This window comes from Camelus dromedarius, chromosome 28, assembly GCF_036321535.1.
Source record: "Camelus dromedarius isolate mCamDro1 chromosome 28, mCamDro1.pat, whole genome shotgun sequence".
Taxonomy (NCBI): domain Eukaryota; kingdom Metazoa; phylum Chordata; class Mammalia; order Artiodactyla; family Camelidae; genus Camelus; species Camelus dromedarius.
Genome location: NC_087463.1, coordinates 8,074,698 through 8,096,447, shown reverse-complemented (window position 1 = coordinate 8,096,447; position 21,750 = coordinate 8,074,698). Strand labels below are relative to the sequence as shown.

General features: G+C 46.8%; 1 protein-coding gene across 7 annotated transcripts in view; it reads right to left on the bottom strand.

The window, feature by feature from the left end:
• CTIF (cap binding complex dependent translation initiation factor) overlaps positions 1–21,750 on the bottom strand; it is a 282,841-nt gene that overhangs the window by 37,784 nt on the left and 223,307 nt on the right. For all 7 annotated transcript variants that reach the window (XM_031441944.2, XM_031441948.2, XM_031441951.2 and 4 more), the window contains one exon: positions 76–231. In XM_031441944.2, the coding sequence (XP_031297804.1) occupies positions 76–231 (156 nt within the window). The remainder of the gene's footprint in view (positions 1–75; positions 232–21,750) is intronic.

The following is a 21,750-nucleotide window of genomic DNA, read 5'->3' as shown; positions in this document are numbered from 1 at the left end:
CCCGGCGCCTCCGGGACGCGCGTCATTAGCGCCCGCTCTCAGGCCGGCTGGGGACCCGGCCGGGCGGTGGCTTACCTCCCTGAGGCAGGTGTAGATGGGGCAGACGAGCACGCGGAAGGGCTCGCCCGTGCTGCTGCGCATGGTGCCAAACACCTCGCACAGGAAGGTGATGAAGCCCAGCCAGCGCTCCACGTCCTGCTGCTGCAGCTCCTCCCGCACCGTGAAGTCCTTCTGCGGAGACACAAGAGACCACGTCAGCCGCGCGAGGGGTGGGAGGGGCCCGGGCACTGCCCCGCTCTGCCGCGCTGCCCGCTGGCTAAGGGCTGGCCCTGGGCAACTGGTAAACCCCATGTTTTCAACGAGGAGGGGGATGGGTGACCCGTGGCTGGAGCGTGAATGCCGAGGACTCAGCTGCGGTAGAAGGCTGACCTTTGGCCAGAGCACCTCTTCATTGTCTCCGATTTGGGAGGCCACACAGCCTTGCCTCACTGACCCCAATACTGAGATGGAGGCAATGAAATAAAGGGGAGGATGAACCCTTACCCAGTCATCACTGCCTCCATTCAACTCCTTGTGGCTAAACTATCTCCCTTTGCTAATCTCCAAATCATGCCTCCACGGCCGGGAGGGTAACCAGAACATTGCCCCACACCCGTCCAGCAATGGCCCATCTTGGCCCCCCTACTGGGTTAGAGACACAGCTACAGCCATTGCCTGCAAGGGGCCTGGAGCAGAGAAGGAAAATTAGAGGCATTCGTTCATTCCTTCCTTCCTCTTCCTTAATATTACTGCCCCACTGTGTGCCAGGCACTGCAGTAGGGGCTAGGATAAGACATACTCACTCATAACTGATACAAAACGGAAGGAATTAAAAGCCATGGTGGGGTGGGGTTCCAGGTAAAGGGACTTTGGGGAACTCAGATGTAAGAGTTACTACTTTCAACTAGAAATCAGTGCCTTTGAAGAGATGGAAGGTCCCTACGGATGACCTGGTTAATGTTGATCCCTCGTGTGTAATGAAGGTGCCATCCAGAAACCTAAAAGGGCAGGTGAGGCCTCAGTCTCCTTGGCTGGCAAATTAGGGGCTGGATGAGAAGACTTCCAAGAGAAGTCCCACCAGTTCCAGCTTCTGAGAGCCTGGGTCATAGCTTATGACTATCAGAGCTTCATCAGTTTCAAGTGTGTGTGTGTGTGTGTGTGTGTGTGAAACAGAAGGAGCAGCGGCTACCATCTTTGAGGCAGACACTAACCAAGCACTTTCATTGCAATGTTTCACCTAATCATCACAATCATCCTATGAGGCAGGTCCTGGTATTGCCCCATTTTACAGCTGGTGAGTCTGAGGTTAGAGCAGTTATGCAATTTACCCCTGGCTATGAGGCAATGGCAGAGCTGGGACTTGAACCCTGGTCTGCCTGCTCTGGAGACCAACTCCCCTGCCCCCTCCTTTTTGATGGTGTGTTTAGATTGGAAAAGTAATACCTCAGAGGCCAAGCTCTTACTCCTTTCCAAGTCTGTACTTTCCACCAAGTCACAGGTCTGGACTGTCCCTGGAGGTCCATTCATACCCACAGATCTCATGGGCCTCACACCTGCGCTCAGGCCTCCTGCCTCACCACTCTCTTCCCACTGAAATGTTCACCTGTATACAACTGTGGTCTGCCAGCGCATGGGGTCCTTTCAGCCTGGAGGCTGAGCCAGGGCAGAGTCCTTGGAATAGTCCCTTGGGGTTAGCCAGGGACCCCAAAAGTAGCAGGATCTCCTCCCTAGTACAGAATCTGGATCAGGCAGTTCCCATAGGGACTGCCCTGTGGTTTTCTCATTCTTGTGACCCAATGAATTACCTTCCCTGCTGCCCCAGAATCTGCAAAGGATGCTGTACTGCTGGCCTTGAGGTCATGAAACTTTGGGTGGTTACACTCTCATTAACTTCTGTTTATCCCATGATTTCCTTTTATGGTCAGAGCAGGGGCAGCGTTATTCCCATTTTAGAATGGGGAAAACTGAGGTACAAAGAGTTGAAAAGACTTGACCAGGGTCACCGGCACAAGAACTTGAACAAGAACCTAAGCCCCTCCATTGCTCTCTGCTCTAAGCTAAATGTTCTCAGTCCTGGTTGCACACTGGAGTCATCTGGAGGAACTGAGAAGCTACTAATGCTTGGACTCAGCCCCAAAGAGGCTTGTGTAAATGGTCAGGGTGGAGCCAGTACACTGATACATTTTGAAAGCTTGCCAGGTGATTCCAATGTACAACCGTGGTTGAGAACCACAAGCTGAGGACTATATAAAGTGCCGTCTTGGGAGTTAAAATGGTGCCTCTCTGTCAATGCCTGGGATGCCCTTTCTCCATCTCCCCCCAAAATACCTGTGAAGTCAGATATAGAGGAGGAAGATAAGAGTTCACCACAGTCTCTTTACCATTAAAATGCTGTCATCAAGAAGTTCTAGTTGCCCAGAGCAGCTTGGCTTCCTGCCCACAAGATCACAGGCAGGGGTGAGACAGGAGGGAACTTAAGCTTCAGCCCACCCTCTGTCTGCCCCTGGCTGGTAGGCAGAGTCTGTAACTACTGACAAGGCCCCGTGCCTGTGCATTAAGGCAGCTCCCAGGAGCACTGCTCTTACCCCAGTCACTGGAGATTCAGGGGCAGAAGGAGTTGGGGAGGTTCCCTGTGTCCTCGGAGGCACAGCGCTCTCAGTCAAAGCCCTCTGGGGCAGGAAAAGGCTCAGGGCAGTGCAAACCAGGGACTGGAGTTTTTAAAAAAATGATTATATCTGATCAAAGAACTACAGCTTGATTCAGGTTCCTCCTGATAATCAGTGGCGTTGAGAGAGGAATCTGTCTTGGGCGGCAGAGCTCATTAGAAGACTGAGTGCCTGCTAAGTACTGGAAGTTGAACTTGGGATGTGTGCTTACAGCCACCAGCTTTAGGTCCAAGGTGGAGACTCTGCTATTACCTTAGCAGACACTGAGCAATTCCAAGGATGATTTGAGTAACTAACCAAGACCAAACCCAGCTTTCTCATTCAAGGGAAAGGGAGGAGAAAAGAAATACGGCGTCTATGGGAAAGTCCTGCACCGCAGGATAAGGGAGCCTTATCTTGAAGACCTAATGGAGATGCATAACTCTGAAAATGTCAACTACAATAAACCAAAGATAAATAAAATAAAAAACCCAAGGACGAACATGTGGGACTGAACGTCTGTTAAGAACAGTAATATGGATTCTGTGATATGATTAAAACTGTAGGCTGAGATGAAGTGTGAGACTGGGACTGGGGTTAGGAGAGAACCAAATGAGATCAGAAATCCAACAACAATATGAAATGTAAATTGGAAGGAGTAAAGGACAGAATGGGTACTGCAGAAAAAGTGAAATAAGACAGACTTGGAAAAGGGCTTGAGAGCTGAAGACAGAGATAAATAGATTTAAAAAAAAAAGAAAGAAGAAAAATGAAAGAGAAGACAGAGAATGAACACCTAACCTATGAATTAGAGTTTACAAAAGGAACATCAGAGTACACGGAACTAAAGGAACAAGAGAGAAAAATTTCAAGTTGAAAACAAAATCCAAAAAAACAAAAAAGAGCTGACTCTTCAGGCAAAAAGGGTTCACAGTGTTCCAGAGCCCCACCATTTATACTTAGCAGGAGAATCTCCTTTTTTAATTTTAAGGAAAAGGAAAATTTCTAAAAACAGCTTTGAAGGGAAAAAAAAAACAAACACTAGGTTTCTTACAAAGGAACAAAAATATGGTTGGCCTTACACTTCTGTAATTGATAATAAAATTCAGAGACACTGAGGCAACATCTTCGTATGTTTGAGGTGGAAAGAACACACCCAACTGAGTGAAAGCAAGGGATAGACATTTTACACAAGCAAATTTTTTTTAAAAATCCCACCCACGTGCTTATCTTTAAATAAAAAGTAAATGGTGCAGCTGACATGGAAAATAGTATGGTGAGTCCTCAAAAAATCAGAAATAGAATTACCAATATGACCCAACAATTCCACTTCTGGGGATGTATACAAAACAACTGAAAGCAGGATCTTGAAGAGGTATTTGCACACCCATGTTCATAGCTGCACTATTCATAATAGCCAAGAGGTGGAAGCAACCCAAGTGCCCATCAACAGATGAATGAACAAAATGTAGTAATACGCAGACAACAGGGTATTATTCCATCTCAGAATACAGTGATGCATGCTACAACATGCATGAGCCTTGAGGACATTTATGTTAAGCGAAATAAGTCAGTCACAAAAAGACAAGTACTGTATGATTCCACTTATATAGGTATCCAGAGTAGTCAGATTCACAGAAACAGAAAGTAGAATGATGATTGCCAGAGGCTAGGGAGAGGGGGCAATGAGGAGCTATTTAATAAGTTAGAATTTCAGTTTTGTAAGATGAAAAGTTTTGGAGACTGCATAGCAATGAGACTATCCTTAACACGACTGAGCTGCACACTTAGAACATGGCTGAGATGATAAACTTTGTCTTTTCTGAAAACTACAATTAGTACAAGCAGTAGAGTGCATGCTTAACATGCACGAGGTCCTGGGTTCAATCCCCAGTACCTCCTGTAAAAATAAATAAACCTAATTACTTCCTCCCACCAAAATAAATAAATAAAAACTACAATTAAAAATAACTTAAAAATTAAAAACTTCATCTTTTTTTCCTAAAAACATACTGTACTGGAGGTCATAAATTTTATTTATTTATTTTTTATTGACGTATAGTCAGTTACAATGTGTCAATTTCTGGTGTACAGCACAATGTCCCAGCCATGCATATACATACATATATTCCTTTTCATATTATTTTTCATTAAAGGTTATTACAAGATATTGAATATAGTTCCCTGTGCTATACAGAAGAGATTTTGTTTTTTAAAATCTATTTTTATATATAGTGGCTAACATTTGCAAATCTCAGACTCCCAAATTTATCCCTTCCCACCCTCTTTTCGCCCAGTAACCATAAGATTGTTTACTATGTCTGTGAGTCTGTTTCTGAAAAGCTTTCTTGAATGCTTGCTTCAGCCAAAAAGAAATTTCTTACTCAACTCTGAGAAAATCATGGTATAGAAGGACCAGAAATGAAAACTTGAAAGCAGGTAGACTTATGAAGTTAAGTCAAAATAAGTAATTATAATTTTGGTTATAAGGATGAGTCAAAAGCCAGAAATAATCCTTGAAAGAGAAGATACTTGAAAATTAAATGTAATTTGAATAAGAATTTCATAGTAGTAGTAGTAGTAACTTAACAATCCAAGATTAAATTACTAAAGACTGATAAATACTGGTGGGAGAGGGGCAGAAAATTGTAAAGGACACAAAATTTAATACCTTAGACCATAAAGACTCAGATTATTGCCTCTTTCTTAAGTTTGATAGAGAAATAGATGTTACAATATGTTTTAAAAAATATTAAAAGAAAACACTAGTAACCACTAGCACATTAAAATAAAACAAGATATATAAAATAAATAAATGGGTAAAATGAAAATAAAATTAAAACACAAGTAAACTCAAAATAGTTTTCAAGATAACAATCATTAAGTAAAATAAAGAGGTTAATTTATGTGGATAGAAATACAAGCCAATATAGTTCATATAAAACATTATAATACTGTATAGTATAGACTCAAATACATAAAACAAAAGCTATTAAACATAAGGAAAAGACTAGTATTGGGAAACGAAATCACTAGTATTCTATGGCTGGTTAAATGAACAAAAATTGATTACTCAGATGATTTAGTGTAATGAATAAGATAAAATCAAAACAAGCCTGAATTATAAACTGTGATTCTACTGTAAGTGTTAAAATACAGAAATTGTACAGGTTGCATATTTGTACTAAGAATTAAAAACAATGAAAAACTTAGCCCATTACTTGGATGTTTAAAAGGTATTCTCCTAAAGAAAGATGGAATAAAGATGTGATCAAATATGTAATAATAGATTATTTAGGAAATAAAGAGCTGTAAAAACTTGTGAGATGTGGTCAAAGCTATAATGAGAGGTAAATTTTTGTCTTAACTACTTTGGCTATTAAAAAAGGAAGCAGGGGGAGGGTATAGCTCAAGTGGTAGAGTGCATGCTTAGCATGCACAGGTTCCTAGGTTCAATTCCCAGTACCTCCTCTAAAAATAAATAAATCTAATTACCTCCCTTGGCCAAAAAAAAAAAAAAAATTAATTAAAAAAAGAAGTAAATGTATCCTCTAAACCTATGCAGCTAATACAGTAGCCACTAGTCCCATGTGACTGTTGAGTCCTTGAAATGTGCCTCTAAACTGAGATGCACTGTCTGTGTAAAACAGACACTAGTTTTCATGGAGTTAGCATGAAAAAAAGAATGTAAAATATCTCACATTTTAAAAATACTGATTACATGTTGAAATTCTGGATATAATGAGTATAATAAAATACAATATTAAATTTAAAAGTACATATGTGGATCGTATTATACTTCTGTTGGACAGTGTTAATCTACATATTCAACTCAAAAAGCTTAGAAAACCAAACCACCAATAACTAAGGGAAGAGATGAAAGGGCAAAATACAGATAAAGCCAGCAATTAACTAATTAGAAAATAGGGAAAGGAAATTATATATAAAATTAAAGAAGAAATAGAAATAAAATTAGAAATATGAACAATATATATAAACAGATATGAAGTAGATAAAAAAAGCACAATAAAAACTATTTACAACTCTATGCTAATGATTTTGGAAAAATGATGAAATAGATGCTCTTTTAGAAAATAAATATCACCAAACCTTACTAAAAAATAAAAAGCCAGAAAATACTGAAAAACACGAAAAGTCCTGAAAGAATACCTATTATATAAACTTGTGACTCTTATAGGTGAGTCACACTTTCAAAAAGTGAGATACTTGCTCTGCTACGTAAACTGGTCCCAAAAACAGAAAAAGATAAGCTTTTCCAGTTCCCTATTACCAAAACCTCATAATGATGGTAAATCACAAATAAGGAAGTCTATGGGCTACTCCTTCTCATGTGAATAGATGTGAAAGTCCTAAATGAAATACTAACAAATGGATCCCTTATAACCAAGTAGATTTTATCCCAGAGAGGCAAGGATGACTTGGTATCAGTAAATCTATAAATGTAATATATTCCATCAATAGGCCTGATTAAAAACGAGCAGCAGCATCCATGACCTTTGAAGAAAGGAGGTAAAATGATTTGATATGACTATATATATGAGAAATCCAAAAGAACTCTCTAATAAAGATTAGAATTAACGAGAGTTTAGTAACTAATTCATCAATGAGAATTTAGATGCAAACTTAATATAGAAAAATCAACAGGTTTTTAATTTAACCAGTGAGATATTTTAATGCACAAAAGCTCATTTAGTAAACAATCGAAATTCTTAAATGACATTATTTAAAAACGTGCAAGGTTTCTATGAAGAAAATTGCAAAACTGAACTGAGAAATTTAAGAGAAAAGTCTTAACCAAGTGAAGAAACATAATATTCCTTAATGGGTAGACAGCATTGAAAAGATGGTAATTCTCCTTGAAATAATTCACAGGTTTAACACCAATTTGTACTCTATTCCAACGGGAACTTTTTGGAGAAAAAGGGGAAATGGAGACTTGAAAAAAGTCATCCTAAAAGTAATTTGAAAGAATAATAGGGAAATAGCTCAAAACAAAACAAAAGAAAATAGGAAAGAATTATATTACGTACACTTATTCTAAAGCTTTAATAATGAAAAGGGTGTGGAACTGACATAAGACAGCACAGCTACATCAGATAGCCTAGAAACAAATTTGGCATCTATAAGGATTTATCACATAGTCCCTGGAGAACCACAGTCAGTAGCAAAGGAAGCATTATTCACTCAAGCAATGGTTCAGAGACAGCTGTCTATGTGTGTGTGGGGAGGGACGAGGGGCAAGGATAATTTAGAGTCTCCTTTCACACTGGGATCTAAAATGAATTCCAGATGGAATAAAGAGGTAAATGTTAAAAAAAAAAAAAAGAAAAAAAGAAAAAGGACAAATGGTAAGAACTTGAAGAAAACTGAGTATCAAATTTCTAGATGAAGAAGGGCTTTCTCCATTAAAACAAGAGGAATGTATCAAAATATTATAAACACATTTTGAAGGCGATTGACAAACTAGGAAAAAATTTGCAATAAATGGGACAAAGGGTAATGGTCTTAATATATAAATAGCTTGTTCAAATTGGTATTAAAAGTACTAAATCCCTCGGGGACAATTGGAAAGGGCATTAAAACATAATTCATATGTCAAAACATAAATTGCTGATAAATATGTAAAAATTAATTAAATCTCAGTAGCAATCAAACAAGTGAAAATATAATTTTTTTTTCACCTACTATGCTAGCAAAGCTTAAAAACCAGTAGTAGTCAATGCTGGTGAAGATGCAGTGAGACATACTCTCACTCTATGGGCAGTGTAAACTGATATCACTTTCCTGGAAAATCTTAAGCCTTAAAGTGATCTTATTGTTTGATCCAGTAATTGCACTTCTGGACGATTATCATAAGGAAATAATTAAAAATAACAGGAAAAATAAGGTTAATACACACAAAACTTCAACAACCTACGCATCTAACAATAGAGGAATGATTAAGAAAATGATGATTCATACACTCGTTAAAATTATGTTGATGAGAAGTTTGTAACAGCTTGGGAAAATGGCTCTGTGATGCTAAGTAAAAAAAAGGAAAAGCAAAATTACATATATTGTATAATCTCATCCATGAAAAAAAAATTTTTAAAGGAAGAAAGATGAGAAATAGCCCAAGTGTTAAGAGTGGTTTGTTTCTCCATAGTGGAATTATGGATGACCTTTATTTTCAACTTTTTTTTTTATTATTTTCTGAATTTCCCTACATTTTTGTGAACATTTTGTTTTATAATCAGAAAAACAGTTACTTAAAAAGAAATTGGCAGATTGTGACATTTTTCCTTGATTTTTTTTCTTTTTTTTGATTGGGACATCAGAACTCTTGGAGTGACCTGCCAGCTAGTGGCGATTCTCACTAGAAGGGTGGAGAAGTGGGTTGTGACCCTGCCCAGCCCAGAGGCCACCAAAAGCCAGCCTATGTGTCTCTTCTGGGTACGTATGTTGTAGGTTGCCAGCTTCTCCTCCGGAACAAGGAGCTCTTTTCTGCCAACCCAAACCAGCCATCCCCTGGGTCACCAGCTCCGCCTTCAGTCTCAGCCTTTTGCATCCAGAACCAGCAAGGGGCCTCAGATTGGTGGCAGCCATTTCAAAGTCTGGTATTTGGCTCCAGGTTCTCATCTGACTGGCAGGCTCCCTCCCAGCAACCCCTAGTGCTTTTCCCCAAACTTTAAGGCTACCATTTAAGCCCTGTTTCCTGCCTAAAACTATTTATTGACGTACTGCTATTTCCTGCACTGGCCACATCAATAAGCCCTGAAAGCCATTCAGTGTCTCAGGTTTCTCAAGGCATTCTGGGAAATTCTTCCCCACTCTGGATAACCACATGAACTCTGGCATGATAGAGTCCTGCGGTCAAGCCAAAAGCAGCTGCCTACAGGCAAAGGGGGAAAACACCCCCCGTCCAGAGCGGGTGGCCAGCAGCCGCAGCAGGGAGACGGTGCCCTGAGAGAAGGGAGGCATTAGGGCACAAGGACCTCCGTGTTTTCCGAAGCTTCCTGAAGGAGATGGCAGCCCCGCCGATCCCTGAAAACTCACCATCACTTCCTTCTCCTCCTTCTGAAACAAATGACCAAGGGAAATTTGTCCATCCACTTTCTACACCCCTGGTGACTCTCGTTTGTTTCTGTGCAGAGAGGTGGCGGCGGCTGCCATGTCCCCAGTGTGGAGGAGAAAGTGCCCTTTTATTTCCTGCTGGCAAGAAGTTTCTTTTTCCTTGAGAAGTCACGATGAGATGTGGGAGGGGTGGGTACTGGGAGCTGGTGACAGCCCACCCTCAAGGAGTTGAGCCCAGTCCTCCCCCCGGCCATTGGTTGGAGGGCTTAAAGAGAATATTTTCCAAAATGCTTTATATTGGAATGAGGAAAGTCATTTTCAAATAGAAGGCTCTTTTTTTTTTTTAAATTCAGCTCAAACTTTCACTTCCCCTGTTGGCTCCTCAGGGACGCTTCCCCTGACTGCCCGTCTAGGACAGCAGCCCCCAGGGCTCACCGTCTGGAAGCCTGCTGTATTTTCCTCCCAGCCCTTATCACCTCTGTCAGGTCCTGTATTTGTTGAGGATCTGACCTTTCGCTAGAAAGAAAGTTTCTCTAGGTCTGGAATCCTGCTGTCTTATCCATCGCCTTGTCCCCTAGGATGGTACCTGGTTCGAGCAGGTGGTTGTGAACACGTGGGTAAAGATGCCACGATAAACAACCAGACATCTCTTCTTTAAGAGGGCAACATGTTCAGAGGGAACAGGCCGCTGCCATTCTTTCCTTAATCTAAGACTTGAGAGGACAGGTCAGTATGTTTGCTGAATCCGCATTTTCTCTCATTTGTGGTTGTTATTTCCCTCCCCGACGCAGTCTTCCCACCCACTCTGTGCCAGCCCTGGTCCCCCTGCTCCAGGGCCGTCTCGTGGCTTCTGTTTCACTTTTGTGGGTAATATTTTTGTCATAGGGTGTCATAGGTTCCTTTGTTTATTTGGGATTTTTTTCCCTTTGCAAGGTTGCATCGAGCAAGCCCATGCCGTTCTGCAGAGTCGCCCTTCGTGATATGGTCATCTGTGGTTTTCATCCGGCTCTTCCCTGACCTCAGGCCTCCCCTTCAGTCAGCCGGTCCCCTCAGACACTGCTTGCCAGGCAATCGAAGCCCACCTGCACACTCTCCTCCTCAGTTCCCCCCTCCCTCCTCTGTCCCTGTCTCTCAGCCCAGGGCCTGCTGGCCCGCCCCCAGCTGGTAGAAACAGGCCCTGGGTCATTCCTGGGAAGTCCTGCCCGACCTGGTCATTATCATCTGGGGGGACCTCAGGGCATGAGCTTCCACCTCACAAAAGACAATATGGCCCTTTGGTGGCACCTAGTCACACAGGCAGTGGCAGGGGCATTCCCAAGCCAGGGGCCAGCCTGGATGGGGAGCTGGAAACACTACAGCAGATCAAAGTCCCCGCAGCCAGACAGAGAACCCTGAATGTGCCATCTCCTGTCCTTGCCCAGGATCTTGGGCCCCCATGAGACGCCTCTGTATCCTTACGAAAAGGGATTCAGGGATGTAAAGCCACCTCAATTTGGTTTCTGTGACATAGGACCAAAAAGAACTGGTCAGCACAACAACAGGCCCCTCCTCTGTGGTGGAACAGTGGCTCCCTGGGGCCTGGCATGGGGATGGAATGGGGCTGAGTGGGAAAGGAGGGTGGGCTGAGGCCGGGTGGCATCCTTCCTGCAGAGCCCAGCATGAGAGGAGGAGAGGGGAGGCAGGGCTGTCTGGCCGGTACCTGTGTGTTGGGCAGTCCTCCCTGGGCGGCAGCTCATGCCCTGCCTCTCACACACCCACTTGGGGCAGCAGGATGGAAGGATCACTCAGGTCCTGGCATCACTCTGACCGGGTCAGACAGACCTCCCTGGCTTCAAGGAGTGACATGTGCAATGGATCTGGGGCACAGTAGGTGTTTAAGAAGTGGCTGTGAGACCTCCTGGTCATTGTGCCCTGAGTCATTCTGTCCACCAAAGCCAGCCCCAGACCTGGCCGCCCCTTCCTTCTGGCAGGCTGTGTGTGCAGCCCCAGCCAAGGGGTGTGCCGCCGGGCTGCATTCACAGCTGGCCATGACGGCCACATCACGGCCACAGCTGCCAGTCTTGGCTGGGTCCTGCTGGGCCCTGAGGCCTGGCCCTGGGATTCAGCTGTATCTTGACTCTGGAACAGTGGGGATCTGACCTGCAGGTCACTCTGGCTCAGGCAACAGTCTGGTGGGCCTCTATCTTGTCAGGAGGGAGAAGACACTCTACAGGCCATTGTGAGCACAGGGCTGTAGCCTCCGCCCTGGGACTGGTTGCTTACTTTGAGTTCTGATGGCCGCTGGGCCCTGCCTTTGGCATGTCCTTTCTCTTCCTACTCCAGGCTGGACCTTTCCCCAGGTGGCCTTGCCGTCTCCAGGCCATGGCCCAGAGACTCCCAACCACATAATGCCAAAGCCCTGGTCTGTTTACTGCTTCCCCTGCTCTGCCCCCAGACACTGTCAGTGTTCTTAGTTGCAAGTGACAGAAACCCCCTTAAACTAGCTTAAGCACACGGGGCCTGAAGTGGTTTAGACAGCTGGGGTGATTCTCAAGAACATGGCTGTCTACAGGGCTCAGACAATGCCAGAGCTGGCCCTCCCTGCTTGTGCTTCTGCCTGCTTCAGTTTCGTGCATGTTGACCACTTTCTCCCCTGCCAGGGTCTCCTCTGTGATGGCAAAGATGGCAGTCTTTATCATGATGGCATGTGAGCCAAAAGAAGACAGACCCCCTCTCTCCTGTGTCCAACCTGCAAATCTCAGGGAAGGATTCTGATTGGCCCTGCTTGTCAGATGACCATCCCGCAGACCAACCACTGTGGACGCGGAGATGGGGGCTACTTGATTTGCCAGACCCAAGTCATGCGGCCAGTTCCGTGGCTGGGCAAGGTGGGGCCCTGCGACAGATCCCCAGACCACAGAGACAAAGGCTGCCCACTGCAAACACAGACCCTTGCCTGGAGCCATCAGTGCAGCTGTCATAAGCACCTGAGACGCTCCTGAGACTCATGTCATGTCCCCACATGCTGGCGGTGACTGCTGCCCTTTGAGTCCCACCCAAAAGGATGAAGAGAGCGTGATGTTATTGGGATAATCTTGCATCTGCTGTAAAAAACAGACATAAACCTCATGCCTCAAATGCTGGCCCTTTATGATTATTAATAAACAAGGCCCTGGAGACATTTTCTGTGACCGGTGGGCATCGTGGCTGAGAATGCGTTCTCCCTGGCACTTGGCACCAGGTGAAGGGAATACATTGTCTGGGAACTGCCCTCAGCCACTTTCAGTTGAATCTAGAACATTCTGGAGATATTTTCCAAGCTTCCCAGGGTGTAAGCAAAATCTGGGTTGGCAAAATCAGGTCAAGTAGGCTCAGCTCTGCTGATCTGTAGGTGGGGGTAGGCAGGGGAGTGGTGCTGGGGTGCAGCGGAAAGAAGCTGAGAAGTTGGACTGATTCAGTGGGAATTCTGTCTGGCACTTATGCAGGCACGAAGCCTCATCCTCAGGCAAGGGGGAGCCAGCACCTGCGGTGGCTGTGGCCTTGAAAAGCCCTCAGAAAAGGCTGGAAGTTTTCCTTTCAACCTGAGCAGGAAGAGACGGCTGCACTGCCTGACAGGAAGACTGGTGGATGAGCAGGAATTCCTGCAAGCAGGTGTCACAGGATTCCTCCAGCCTCAGGAAGACACCTACAGGTACCACTTGCCAGGGACAGGTGAGTCGGAGTGCTTAAGTCCACAGACCAAGGGCAACCCTCAGTAACCAGACACTCAGCCGACTCTGCGGTGCGGTGCTGGCACGCTGGCCTCACCAGCTGCCTGTCTGACTTTGGTGTAATAGTACCACCGTCCATTTGCATAACAATGTTCTTTCCCAAGCACTTCCCACCAGCAGGACCAGCTCTACCCCACACAGCATCTCACACTGGAGGATGAGGTCCAGGAATCAGACCATCCTTCTAAGGCAGGTAGGGCTGGAACCTAGGTCTCTGTTTCTGTTGTTCTTTCTCCCCCAAAGGCATCCTGTTTGAAAAGGTATATAGGATAGCTGCCTGCCTCTGCCCTGCGCTTCCTTGAAGGTCCCTCCTGATAAGAGGGCCCAGCTGTTGGCTCTGCAGAATTGGGATTTCTCCCAGAGGGTGGCCATGGGCTTGGAGGCAGGTATCCACCAGGTCTGGCCCCGGCACAGGTAGGTCTCATCCTTAAGCAGAGCTCTCTGGTTGGGGAGGGGGGCGTGCGTGCTCACCATGGCCTCAACTCTGGGAGCAAGCCCACTGCAAAATAAAGGGCCAACGAGGCTAGTTTGGGCAGGGCACCACGTGACTATCAGGCCAGTCTGCAAAAAATCTGCCTCTGTGTCCTCATCTGTAAAATGGGAGGAGACTGTCTGACCTGCACAGGGTCCACGAGGTGACGGAATGATGAAACAGATATGAAAACCTTTAAGAAAAACTGAGAGCCCCCTAAATAGAAAAAGAGCTACTATGTGCACAGCCTGCTATTTGAGAAACGAGGCATACAGTGGACAAGCGCCTGGTCCAGGGTTTTCTGTGGGAGGAAAGTGGGAGCTGAGGCCAGAACCCAGCCCATCCAGCTTTCTGGAGATTCCTAGAGTTTCTGCCTGGACCAGGTTCTACCAGGAGGGTCAGGTCACCTCCTCCAGGCAGAAGTGCTGTCCAGGATCCCACTGTTCAGTGCCAGGCCCACAGGCCACGCTCTGGAAGCAATTGGAAACTGAAGGCTTGTGAAATTCTACTTTCAATGAGCAGCCACATTAAGTCTGAAACTGTCTGGAAGGCTAGCGATAAAAATAGATGGTTATACAGGCGTTATTAAACTATTTATAGAATTTGAGAAAACCCCTTGAAATGCTCACAAAAAGATCTGGCCTATAGCGGGGACTCCAGAATGACTCAGCCTGAAGCCCAAATCCACCCGCGACTTTGAACTTTGCCACAGATGAAGTCTTCAAAAATCACATTAACATTTATAGGGCATTGTCCCTCAGGGAAGCTGTGACAGGGGTGCAGACATCTTTTATCAAGCTGTATCCCCAGATGTTTACTGGACGACAGTGCAGCTACAGCCCCAGGTGCGGCACTCAGAGGGGAGCTTGGGGCAGAGAAGGACACGAGGTCCAGTGGGCTCGGGGAAGGCCAAAGTTGGCATCTGTGAAATGGGGATCCCGGCTCCTGCCGTCCTCTGAGGCCTTATGGGGACGTGGATGTGGAAGCGGTTGTCATGCCTGTTATTTGCTGCAAAGATGTGGATGGAAGCTGTTCCTCCCATCAGGCTCTGTCTGAACGGGCCCCGCTGTTGCAACACACCGTTCCATTTGGTCCTACCCATCTGGACTTGATGTCTGCTCTGTGCCCGGAGTTGTAGGGGTGGGGGTGGCCTTGAAGGAAGCACTCAGGCCCTCTTGATGAGCCGTGAGCTCCAGGCCGCAGACCAGATGGGCCCTCGTCTTGTTCCCAGGAGCCTCGGGCCACCTGCGGGGGGTAGATGATGGGCGGTCCGGTGGGCAGACCCCTCTGCTGGATCTGTTTCACATGGTGGAGGATATGCCCCAAATTGAGTTTGGAAAAAATAACTCTGCTAAAAATGTTTGAAAACCACTGATGTGTCAAGAGTATGCACAATGGGCTTGAAAGCCAGACAGGCCTGGATGATCAGACTCCCACCCAGCCCTCAGACCTGGGCAAGCCCCAGGACCTCCCACAGTCCCACATTCCCCGTGTGGGAAAGGGCAACGGGGCTAGACGCCATGGGAATGAAAGTGGCCTGTCAGCCGGGGAGATGCTCCAAGGATGTGGGTCTGCTCCTTGCTTCCTTGGCCTTCCTCTGCTGGGGCCCAAGGCAGGTGTGACCTGTCTGCCTTCCCACCCCTTGCCATCCTGTAAAGGGAAGTTTCTCTGGGAAAAAGGGGGATGCTAAGATGGGAAGCTTATCCTGTCCTTATTCAGATTTCCAATCCTATTAAGGTGGATAGAAGAGGAATGATTCCTCATCAACATGGAATCCAACATGACCCGAGAGAGAAGAGGGAACTCTGAGATCCTAAAGGGGTGTGTTATCCTTACTAGGAAATGATCTAGTGGGAAGACCAGAAGACTCACCATTTTGGAGTTATGGGACTTTGGGCAAGTTATTCACCTAACTGGGCCTCAGTTGGGTCATCCACAAAACGAAGCTGATACTTGTCCCATCAGGCCCATGATAGTCGGGGAGATTGAATAAGGCAATGGATATAAAATTACCCGGTGAGCTGAATGTGCTCTTCAAAACTGGGTGGTTGGTCTTGATGGATGGAGACCATACCTTGCTCATCAGCCCCTTAAAGTCCAGCGTGGTCCTGGCCTTGCACAAGGTAGAGGGCTCAACAGACCCTTCCTGGATTGATTCACATGACCAAGGGCTGGCAGGTGGCACTGGTCACTGTCCCCAACTATGGTCTTGCTAACCAGGTGCCTCCTCCTGACAAGCCATGTGCTGGGTGGTGGAGGAGACACCATCTGCTAGAGCAGGCTTGCCTAATCTTGGCACTCTGGACATTTTGGGCCAGATTTTTCTTTATCGTGGGGGGCTGTCTTGTGCATCGCAGGTCCCTACCCCAGTCACAGCCCCCCACCCTTACCCCTAGGTATAGAAACCAAAAATATCTCCAGACATTTCCAAATGTCTGCTGGGGGCAAAAATCACCTCCAGCTGAGAGCCACTGCCTGGAACACCACCTCGCACACTGCTGCCCACCACAGGGCAACTTTTTCAGACCCAGTAAGGCTCAGAGGTCCTTGAATAACACTGGGAAACAACGCAGTGAGTGACTCCACCTACTGTAAGGCCTAGGAGGGGCCTGCCTTTAGAAACCCACTAGGGGCTGTATTTGACACCTGCATGCCAAGCAGCAACTTCCCCTGGCTCAGAATGGAGCTTGTGCTGACTGGGCACGTGTCGTAGCAGCATGCATAGCCTGCCCCTGCATCCAGCCTGCAGACTGTGGCCATTTCCACTCTTGTGGATTAGAAATACAGAACGACAGTTTTAAAAAGAGCACGAGCCCTTATGTGTGATGATTCAAAACCCCAAGAGGGTAAAAATAAAGCTTGGGCTCTGGCACTGACAGCTCTGTGCTTGGGTTGTGATGTCAGCTCTGTGAGCAAATTATCTTTCATCAGTCTGACTGTATTTTTAAATGTGAACATCTTAGCACACTTAACACTACTTATTTGGGGGTGCCTTGGACAGCAGATAATTCAGCTGCGTTTACCAGATGACACTGACAAATACTTCCCACGCCCGTGTCCCCAGATAAAAATAACGCCAGCTTACTCACAGGTCTGCGGAGAGAAAGGGCAGAAAGCTGGAGGTACCAATCCTGTCTGGCACCTCCTCCCCCTGTGCCGGCCCCTGGTGGCGCTGGCTCTGCTGCAGGCGGAGGAAGTGTTACCCAGGTGACATGTGATGTTCTGACTGTCTGAGAGGAATGGAGAGGACTGGAGTGGTGTCCCTTCACCGTGCCACCGGCTCTGCCTGCCACTGAAGGCTCTGCTTCCAATTAGCAAACATCCAAGGAGAATGCAGAGAGTGCTATGTGAGCTTGGGCAAGCAATTGGTCTTGCTGAGCCCCATCTGGAAAATGGGTTCATTCAACATGCCCCACCACCTGTCAAAGATACCGTGAGATCTAAATGTCTGAATCTCGTCCTGTCAATTAGAGGATGGATGCACACCCAGAAGTACAAGCTTCCGCGGAGTGATCCCAGAGGCTCCCCTCTGCCTTAGAGCATTTTCCCTGCAAGCAGCAAGCCACCGTGCCTGAGGGTGCCCCATCAGCACCGCACCTTTAGGATAAGGCTCTGTTTCTCCAGCGACTCCCCGGATAAACCACATGGTAAAACATCAACTGCAGATCACACTGGCACAGTTTAACTGATCAGAAACCTGCCCTTCTATGAGAAAAACAGGACTTAAGACAGATGGGTCTGAAGGGAAGAAAATTAGGGATATTTTAGATAATCTGCATGGAGTAGCACTATGGGAAACCATCGACAGGGTGACTGATCCCAGGAGGCTCTGGAGTCCATGGGGGACTTTGACAAGAATACTGGGGAGACCCAGGCCAGGAAGGCTGTGGGTGCAGGCTGCTAACACGGCCCTTTTTACTCTGGGCTTGGCACATCTGCATCCAGCTGTCAGAGGAAAGCCTTGAACAGTATAAAGGATGGTTCGAAGGAAACGGTAGGTCTCCAGCTCAGACGAAAGCAATGAGATTGGGAGAAACAGTTTCCACTGCACAGTTCTCTCGCATCAGCAGCTCAAGGCGTTTAAGGTAGGAGCATGCTTACAAATATCCCAGAAGCCATAAGTATGTTAGAAAGACGAGCCTATTCTAATTCTAGGGCCTTCTTCCCCATCAGCCTTGGGGTGGCTGCGGGGTGCACATGTCTGAGAGTGCAGGGCAGCATGCATGGGCATCGCCCCAAGGTCAGACGGTCCCTTCCTTATAATAATGTCCACATGGATAAGCTAGCTGCTTTCTGCTCTAACCACCTCCAGCAAGTTCCCTCTTCCTGTGCAAAGACCCTCACTGATTCAAAGGCTAAAAAAAAGTGCTGAGTGGTGGAAACGTTTGCCATTTTCAAAACTGGTCTTTCAGGGGGTGTTTCCCTCCTCTGCCCTAAGCCTGCAGTTCTGGTACGGCGGGCACATGAAAGATGACACCTGGCTTAGTACTGTGGATGGCAAACAGCTCAGCTTTCTCAAGGCATGTGTGGCTTAGGTTCCATCCTTTATCCTTCCAATAAACCCTTACACAAAGGGAAAGGGTCCGAAGTTCTTCCCCATACAGAGTCATCAAGCCAGGGACAAAAAAGAAGGACCGCAAACCCAAGGATGAACCCCGTTCTGGGGACCCGGAGGAAGGCGATCTTGTCCCACCCTCCAGGTTAGTAAGCTCCTGGGGGAAATACAACCCACATACTTGAAAGAGTCCAGGGAATACAAGTGCCTTTTTACAAGCCCTTTTAAGAAACTTAAATAAGTAAATAAAACTAAGAAGTGATTTTCCCCCTCAGCAAGCATCTTCACTGCAGAGTTCCTTTAATCTGGGGGCTCCCTTTCAACAATCCTGGCTGGATGAGAAGGTGATAGACAGACTTACATCTGTGGTGGCCCATGAGATGGCCCATCTTCTAACAACTGCAAGTTATCAGAACTCCAGGAAGCTCTCTCTATGGGAGCTAAAGACCTCGGAGAAAGGAGCTTGGCGAGAAGCTAAGGCCCACGGGGACGCTGGAGGGGTGTGGGATGCTGGCAGAAAATGGCGATTCCCTGGGCACTGAGGACAGCAGACGGGCCTCCCTTCAGCACCAAAGTCCTGCTTGGACATGCCATCCTTCAAGGAGAAGGCAACATTGCAGACCGAAAATAACACCAGATGAAACTAACACAGGAAGTGAAGGCACAACTAACCACTTGTGATTTCTGTGGTCTCTGTCATGGATCCTCTTGTAGGACTTTAGCTGGTGAATTTGGATCTACAACCGTCCATCCCTCCATCTCTCCATCCATCCACTCCTCCAACACTTTCTCCCTCCCTCCATCTGTCCTTCCATCCACAGATGTTTCTGGGCCTGCTCTCCAGCAGACACTGTCTCTAACACAGTATGCACAGGGGGCCTGGGGGAAGGAACGTCTTAAGCTGCATTCTGAGATCTGCTGAACAATCAGGAAGACCTACAGAGTTCTGACAAACTCTGGGTCTGACAGGCATCTCCAGAGGGCATCGGCTTCAATCCCACCTGCTTTCAATCATCCTAGGTGTTTTGTAAAGCTGTCCTATTTCTAAAGCTATTCTGGGAAGAATGTTCCCAAACTTCCCTCTGCTTCCAAGTTTTCTCTCTACTCACTACCCCAGGCAGTTAGCTACCGAAAGCTTAGCCCCCTGGCTTAGCCAGAGCCCCCATCTCTGGGACCGCCAGCCAGAACCCACCCCCTCCTGGTCTAAGGCCTTTCCCCTACCTGGGGAGGCCTTCTGGGGAGCCTGCATTTGCTAGGTGGGAGTTTAGGTAGTTTAGCTGGTGGCCTTAGCTCTTGAGTCTCGGTGGCCCTTAGATTCAGCCCTCCCTGCTTACCCCATCTTTCCATCATTGCTGTGCTAGAATTCCTTGCCTGACATGGCTTCAGACTGTTTGCAAGCTCACCCTTGCCTTCAGCGTTGTGCCTGGCTGGGAGGAATAAATCTGCTGAGGGAGCAGCAAAAAATAGGAGAGGGATTGCCTGTGTATTTCTATGAGGAAGGAGTGGGGAGTAGGGAACGGGCCCCACGGTGGTACTTTTGTGGGGGGCTGAAAGTCACCCTTTGGGCCCCTAGTTGGCAGGCCCAAAGGATCCAGAGGTGTACAGGTGGTGATGGGGATGAACTCTTCCACAGAGAAGCAGAGAAGTTCATAAGAGCAGAGGCACCACCCTCCCACCTCAATTTTGCTCAATTTCTGCACAGGCATGGGTGGCAGGGAGACCTCACTGAGGCTTCTTATCAGCAAAACTGGGCTGGGCTGCACAGTTCCTGCGGGCGGGGCGCTGGCCGTCTGGAAGTGGGGCTCTTCCTAAAAGCCCTTCCCCATTTTCTTGGGGAAACAGCTGGACCTAATGGCACTCAAATCTGCTAAAACTGGGGCAGGCTAACATTTTGAACTGCTCCATTATTCCCGCTTGGGCATTTACATGGTGACCTTAAAGAAGTACTGGGGAGTGAGTTTTAGGGAAAACTAGATCAATGAAGAGGAACTTCCGCCGGGCTAATGATTAAAAAGAGAAAGGGGAGGGAGGGGATCCGTAAGCAGCCCCGGGGAGCCTGTGCGGAGCAGCGTGTCATCCTCCTCCGAGGTATCCCATTTACTGACAGGTCATCATGGATGCAGGAAACATTTTGTCAGAAATACCGAGCACAAAATATAGTGGGCGCTAAATACTTAATCTTATTGGCACCACCTACAGAAGCCAGAGTTGTAAATGGCTGTGGGGAAAAGGTCTGAGTTATATAAAGCCACGGGGAGCAAAGATAGCCCCAGGCGCCCATCCCAGGCTCTCTGTCAGTTTTCCGGAAGCTGAAATTTAAGCCTCACCAAGGAATGAAATGATAAAATGACACCATTTTCCCATGAAATGTCAAGACGTTTAGCGTCGATGGGACTGTAGCCTGCCCCTCCCTGTTTCTCCATGGTGGAAGCTTCCCTATTTATAAGCATAATTAATTGCCTCCCATGGCCCCTGCTAGCCTGGGAGAGGATCCTGGGGGAGGGGAGCAGGGGCCCAGCCTGCCTCATCCAGTTGGCCTGCCATGATACGGTGGTAGCCAGCCCACCAGCGTCACCCAGTCATGACTCTGGACAATTGAAAACACAGGGTCTGCTCCAAAGCAAGTGGGTTTTTTTTTCCTTTAACCATTTATCCTCATTCTCTTCATCCAGTCTCACGGTTTTATTTTTTTTTAATTCTTTTTTTTTTTTTTTTTTGGTGGGGGGTGGTTATTAGGTTTGTTTATTTATTTAATGGAGGTACTGGGGATTGAACCCAGGACCTAGTGCATGCTAAGCACACGCTCTACCACTGAGCTATACCCTCCCACAAGAAGTCTCATGGTTTTAAATACCACCGAATGGCTCTCAGAAGGTCCTTCTATCCAGATCGCCCCTCTGAATGCAGGACTCCAACCACCTGCTCCACATGTCCACTTTGTCTGTTACGCATGTCAAACACGGTGTGTCCACTAGCGAGCTCCTCGTCCTGTCTCCACACTGCTTCTCCCACACGGTCATTCCCGTCTCAGTGGGCAGCCACCCCGTTTTCTAGTGGTCCAGGCCCTAAACTTTGGATCATCCTTGATCAACATTCTCTCTTGCACCCACATCCAATCCTTTAGTGAATCCTATTAGCTCTTCCTTCAAATCTGATCCAGACTCTGGCCTGTCTAATCAATTCCCCACCACCCTTCACAGAGCTTCTTCCCAAAGC